This window comes from Zingiber officinale, chromosome 3B (assembly GCF_018446385.1).
Source record: "Zingiber officinale cultivar Zhangliang chromosome 3B, Zo_v1.1, whole genome shotgun sequence".
NCBI lineage: Eukaryota > Viridiplantae > Streptophyta > Magnoliopsida > Zingiberales > Zingiberaceae > Zingiber > Zingiber officinale.
The window spans coordinates 103496668-103503660 of record NC_055991.1 but is presented as its reverse complement, the minus strand read 5'-3'; the positions used below and the strand labels follow the sequence as shown (position 1 = coordinate 103503660).

Here is a 6993-nt window from a genome sequence, read left to right as displayed (position 1 = left end):
GAGGGGGAGAATGTAAAATACCGGAAAATAGATAATAATAATTAGGGAATTTTTCTGGAATTTTTCAGAGCTCGTATGGACGAGTTAACGGGGATAAAATGGGGCCCGGGAAAGCCTGTTTAGGCTATCCCATTTAAGTGAGGAAAAGTTATTTTTCTTTTCCTTTTTATTTGTTTTTCTTTTATTCTTATTTTCTTTTTTTTTGTCGTTTTCTTTACCTCCTCGCGCCTTCTCTTCTCTCACGCCCGTGCCCTAACCGACGCCCCTTTCTTCTTCTCCACTTCTCATCTTCTCCGAGCCGATTTCTCTTCTCTACCTGCTCTTCTCCTCCTCTATTTCTTTTTTCCTCACTGACGCCGCGACATCCAGAGCCTCTGCACAGCGCCGACGCCGCGTGGAACTGCCGCCGGTTGCCTTAGCCGACGCCTTCTCCCCTTTGTGCTGCCACTGACACCCTACAGCCGATGTGACTCACAGCCGGACCCTAGCGCCGGTCGCGATCTCTTCTGTGACAGCCACCGAGATTTTCCCTTGCCCACTGCTCTCTGCTCCGTCGGCCGTCGCCTTGTCGAGCAGCGGCGCAAGGAGTCCTCCTCGACGCTGCGGCGATCTCTGTGGCATGGAGGTTTGTTGCTCGGGTTCACCACTGGATAGGACACCAATTCCGGCAGAGGCCAACAACTCTTGTTCCTCACAGATTTCATTTGGAGGGGAGGTTGCTGTAGAATCCAGTTTGGGATTTAAGTAAGGTAACGGTAAGGTGAGTTGGGTTGATGATTGATCCGTAAACTCCATTGCTTGGTCTTGTTCTTGATTCGTTTAATTCCAACAGTAAGGTTCTTTTCTGCAGGGTTGTGTGATGTGGATCAACTAGCAAGGTTGGGAAGAAGGAAGTTGGATGTTTGTTTGGGTAAGGAACTGAATCCGATTAAACATCTAGTTGATAATCTTTAATTGATTTTGAATTTATTAATCTGTTGAGATTGGAGATTTGATTTCATTTCCAGTTGTGGATTTAACTAGAGTTTAGTTACAGATTTAGATTCATTAGTAATCATTTATTTGAGGAATTGTTAAGGTGGATTATGTTAACAGAAAATGATTATCAGGTGTTGGATGAGTTTTGGAAGAAAAGGGTGAGGTCATAAGATTGGATTTATTGAGGTTTCGGCTTGCATTATCCGATCTACGATAAACCTAAGTATTGATTGTATATTTATTTCAGGGTTTTGATTCGAGACAAGAGCTCTAATTAGAGGACATACAACACGATCTACATTGGAGGCGGGTACCTCTTGACTTATCTTTTATGATATTGTCTTTGGATATGCATAGTATTTTATAACTACAAGCAATGAACATGTTTGTCTTTGGTATGTCACTGTTTGATATCCATAACATGTTAGGTTTATCGCCTGTGACGTATCCGTGTTTATATCATGTGATTTATTGCCATGAGTACTGTATTACCATGAGTATCTTAGTTTCTAGAATAAGTGACATACCATGTTTTACTGAGGTTAGGACTAGGTTCTGGACTTTTGGTTTCAGTCATGTGTATCGAGATTATCTGATACTTAGGTTTTATGCCATGACTGGCTTGTGTACCTCTATTTGTATATCATATATGATTCGTGTACCTAGACCTTGATTCTTGATATGTGCATATTGTTGGTACATATGTTATGGAAGGAGATATGTTTAGGATCTAGGTTGTTATACCTTAGAGGACTTGTATACCCTAGATCCGTGGATTTGACCTACTGATACTGTGGTACCCATATTATATATATATGGATTTTTCTATGCTGATCAGGATATTCCATACTTATTATGTTCAGGACATAGGTTTTTTTTGATATTCTATCTGACCTGTGTACTCTAGATTTTGGTATGTGACCATCGCTTTTACAGTACCCATTTTGTATACATGGATATGGTTATGTTGATCAGTTTTTGTTATGCATAGTGACATGCATCATGATTGCATGCTGTGCGATTTTCGGCTCCACTATGGTTGAGCCCATCGCCAATTACATGTACTGCACACACCCCCACTCATGGTTTAGTGGTATATCAGGCAGGTGTGTGGCGGTTCTGCTGTTTGGCTCCGTTGGTCATATGACCCAGCGTGGTAGCCGGCAGTTCTGCTCTGTTTGGCTCCGTGGCATTTAGTGTAGCGTAGTAGCCGGCAGACGGTGGACTCTGTTGCTCCGTTGGTCGGTGACTCGGCGTGGTGGCCGAGATGTCCTCCCGTCGTCTTGTCTTAGGAGATGAGAGTTGAGCTCCCCATTTATGATTTGGGGTCACGGGACAGGAGTCCGACAGCATCCGTCCACTCGGTCACTCATCGAGAGCAGTGACAGAGTGCACGGTTGTCACGACCCTACCCACTCGGTCTCACCATTTGTGTGAGATGGTAGTGGCGGGGGTGACCAGGGCGCATCATTAGCATCATATGCATTGATGCATTTATATTCTTATGATTGTGTTTCTTGCATTTGGTTCTGCATTTTGTTGGATGCATACTTTTGACTGCATGGATTATTGACACTTTTGGTTTGACGACCCTATTGTCTGGATAGGAGTTCCTGGTGAGTACAGCTTCCTCAGTTACCTTTCAGTTTTGCGTATTCCCTATATATGTGATTAGGAAGCTGTATTCCATGTTTGTTGCTGTTAGATATATCTTACTACTCATGTCCATTGGTATTCGCTGAGTTGTTGAACTCACCCCCGTTGATACTATCTTTTTCAGGTACCAGGTTATTTATGGTGTCGCTTGGAGCATCCTGTCTGCTGGTCCCCACGTCACATCAGAAGACATATCGGTTTCACGTATGTTTTGTTTGTTTATGTATCAGTTTGTTTAGCTCTATACTCCGGTTTTGTTTTTGGAGTGTTGATGTTGTTATGTGGTGTTTTGTATTTGTTATTGGTTGTGTAAGCCTAGCCGTCTAGCAGTTTTGTGTTTTGGTTTTGGTACAGCCGAGTGGGCTGCTTTATTTTTAACTGCGTGGTTGTGTCAGCCAGAGGCTGAATTTGATATTAACTGCGTGGTGTTTGTTTTCTTTTATTGTTATTATTCCAGCCGCATGTGGCTGAGGTATATAGTGCTTGTAGAAAAGTTTCAGATTGTCCGCCGTACAAGGGAGATGCTGCCGAAATTTCTTCGGACAGAGACTCCTCCGGGGCGTGACATTGGATGAGGAGAGAGGAAGTTCATTAACGAAAGAGGAAGGGAGAGGTAGGAAGGAAAAAAAGAGGAGAAGTAAAATAGTTATGTTTCTCTTATTTGAGAAGAAGAGAAAGTACATTAACATAACATGTGTTATTTTATTGGGAAGAAAAAAAAATGAAAATTAAATATATATATATATATATATAATTATAAAAATATTCACATTTCACTTGGGATAAAAGATATATATATATATATATATATATTAAATTATAAAAATATTCACATTTCACTTGGGATAAAAGATAAGCTAGTATACTCTTCCCAACACCATTTTACGATTGAGCAGATCTAATATATGTACCCATCAACCTTCCATTGTATAGATCTCAATCCTGAAAAGTGGTTTGAAAGACCAGCTATATTGTTTGGATAGTTTTATCTGAATTCAAACTAGATCTTAAAAAGTGGTTTGAAAGGTTAGCTATATTTGTTTGGATAGTTTTATCTGAATTCAAACTGATATCAGAATTCTAAACGAAATCATTTCAAGCAATAATCTCTATAAAAAATAATCATAAGTTTTTAAATCAACTGATAATACAGACAAAGTAGTATTCATACAAGCTCTTCCCTACTAATCTCACAAACTAGCAAAATCTAATGTGTGACCAATCTTATCTTCTTTCAACATATCACAATCCTGCAAACTAGCTTGAATTGTTAGCTATCCTGTTTGGATCCAATTAATAACTAAATTTATCTTCCAGTTCGACTCCAGTAAATCCATATTTTACAAAATAAAATAAAATAAAAAGTATAATCAAGAAATAAATTGAGATCGGAACCAAACAACAACCTTTAATTTTCCTTTCCAAGGAAGGGGGAAAATCATTGAAATTTCAAGATTCAAAATCCGATAAGTCTGGATGTGAAATCAAGAAAAAGGAGAGACCTTCTTGTAGATGGAGGAATTGGAATTGAGCTCCTTGCGTATGAGAGATCCCATGGAGATGTAGGGGACGTCGAGGAGCTCCGGATGAGCATGGAAAGCACATGCCTCTGTGCCACGTCGGGGCTGCCCATGAACACCCACTGCACACTTCTCACCTTCCTCTCACCCTATGCTTCCTCCACCGCCGAGGGGCGCTGGCTACAAACTTGCTTCTCCTCCACCTACTCCCACTCCGTCCAGTAGTCTACCTCAGCCAACGAGGCGGAAGTGGAGGCGGAGGACCAGCAGGACGTAGCCATCCGCTGGGAGAAGGATCAGCAAGAAATGGAGGTCAAGAGGTTGTGGATAGCAGCTAGCCATGGCCGTGACGGGAAGGATTCGTTCTCTTTGTGGAGTTCCTCAAGCTCTTGGAGGCAAAAATGAATACTGATATGAGGCCCGGCTTAGAAATAGGGATAATTTTAGAATAAATTTTTATATTTCAAATCAGAGTGTAAGGTATTTGGCCTCTTTTCCTCCTCTCTCAAAGTTAAAGTTGAACTCTTTCTTCCCCTTTACCTCCTTAGCTCACTCATTCCCTAACGAGATTAAAAATTTCTCTTCCTCTGTTTTAACCTTTTCCTCCCCTTCCTTCATCGCCTTCTAAGCACACACTTGCATATTTAAATTTGATATTTTTATACTGAGAAATTATTTAGAACACCACAGAGTGAAAAAAGTCATCACACAAATAGGACCCAAACAACTATTGTACGGGTGAATGCATGGCCAGTCGACGACCGGCTTTCAGGCTAATCAAGTCGTCAAGCAGATTGTCCATGTCCGAATAAGACGTTCCTCCTTCCACAACCGCCTTCGCCGCCATTTCTCTCAGCGTCGCCACCCTCTCCCTCCTCGCCTGCACCTCCTCCCCGCTCCCCATCACCTCTCCCACCGCTTTCCTTATCGCTTCTGCCTTCACCAAATTCCTCTCATCAGCCTTGAGACTGCACACGGTCGCCCCCACCGGCACCCCGATCCTCAACTCCTCCACGAGAAGCTTCTCGTTCAGGAACTGATCCGAGTGCAGAGGCCACGTCACCATCGGCACGCCGGCAGCCACCGCTTCTAGGCACGAGTTCCACCCGCAATGCGTCACGAACCCCCCGACCGCCTCATTGTTCAGGATCAAACGCTGCGGAACCCAATCTTTCAGAATCATTCCTTTTCCCGAACTCATCACCCGCTCGTTGAAACCCTCGGGCAGCCACTCTGCCGAGTCTCCGGCGTCGCGCACCACCCAGACGAAGTCAACAAGGGACGCCTGTAGGCCGAGAGCGATTTCCCGGAGTTGGGTGGTGGTGAGTAGGCCGAGACTTCCGAAACAGAGGTAGAGCACCGAGTATCTCTGTTTCTTTGAATCTAGCCATCGCATGAGCTCGTCGGAGCAGTTGGAAGCCACTACCTCCGGTTGCGAGAGAGAGAAGGGACCGAGGCACCAAATCTTCATGCCACTGTATTTCTTGGCATGTAGAATGTAGTCTCGCTCGAGATCGTCGAAGGTGTTAATGACCATCCCAAAACACTGTGCGCTATCGGCGACCCGCAGGGTTTCGGTCGGGTGGGTGACGAATTCAGGGAGCTGCGACGTCGTAAGGTGGATCTCCTTCGGGAGCCCGGGGATCAGGAAGGGCCGTCGGTCGTCGTGATCGGGAAGGATCAATTTAGATTGCAAGCCGATCGTCGCCAACAGGACAGTGGCGAAACAGCCGGCGCCGGTGAATTGGAGCCTCGGGATGCCCTGCTCTTCCGCTACGGAAGAAGCCCACGAGTAGTGTAGATCGGCAACGATGCAGTCTGGACAGTGATCGCGTAGGAGCTGCACGAAGGGAGCCTCGAGGCGGAGAATCGCTGCGACCATTTCAGGCGTGAACTTATTGTTCTGAGGGTGGGTGACCAAAGGAAGTGCGTCAGCGTCGGAGTCCCCGAGCGGAAGCAGTTGAATAGGGTGGTGGCGGAGGGTGGGTTGGATGAGAGGGATGGCGGCGGCAGGGGCAACGACAGTGGCTCGGACGCCGCGGCGGGTGGAGAAGAGGTGGGCTAACTGGAGCATGGGGATAAGGTGCCCCATGGCAGTCATCGGAAGAAAGAAAACGTGGAGATCCATGGAAGTGGCTAATGAATCGTGGACCGACAAATTTCTTCTATTATGATTGTGGGTCAATTTAAGTAGGGCGTGATTGGTATAAACTTCACACGATTCTATAGAAGCAGAACACTTAAGAATGTCCCGTCGGATCAATTTAATGATTAACATATGAAATATTATTATAATGAAATTTGAAATTTGAAATTTGAATTTTAGTAAAATCGAGATAAATATTTTTTTTATGTATTAATAAATATTTCAAAGATTAATAATTATCTGTGATTTACTTCCTCCGTGTTGACCATGGGATGGATTGACGAAAGTGCTGAGGACGAACGTATTCATCTTTTACCATCATGAGAAGTTTTCAACATGTATTAGGGTATCCGTAAGAGTCTATTAATGGAACGGATTTAGATTAGATTCTCCCGTTACGCGAAGCTTCCTTTATTTGACCCATTATGCCCAAAGCTCCACTGTAGATGCTTTAATATTATTTATATTATTTTTAAATTAATTATTTTAAAAAAAATTAGACACTATTCTTCCTCCATATTGAATTCTAAAAAAGCTATTTTGCACTTTTAATTTTAGACACTTATTTTAATTTTATTTATTATATATGTTTTCTAAATTAATTATTTTCTTTAATGATATATCTTAATTTTTTAAATCCAACCGACGCTTTCTCTTCCGTGCTTATCTATAAATAATGTACATCCTTTTCCT

The 6993-nt window shown here is 43.1% G+C and overlaps 1 protein-coding gene across 1 annotated transcript; it reads right to left on the bottom strand.

The window, feature by feature from the left end:
* Positions 1-471: 471 nt before the first annotated feature.
* LOC122055078 (scopoletin glucosyltransferase-like) lies at positions 472-6246 on the bottom strand. Its single transcript, XM_042616472.1, has 2 exons — positions 4917-6246; positions 472-719 (listed from the first exon to the last, which is right to left on the bottom strand). Exons 1-2 carry the CDS (start codon positions 6244-6246, stop codon positions 472-474), a joined length of 1578 nt encoding a protein of 525 aa, XP_042472406.1.
* Positions 6247-6993: the final 747 nt, after the last annotated feature.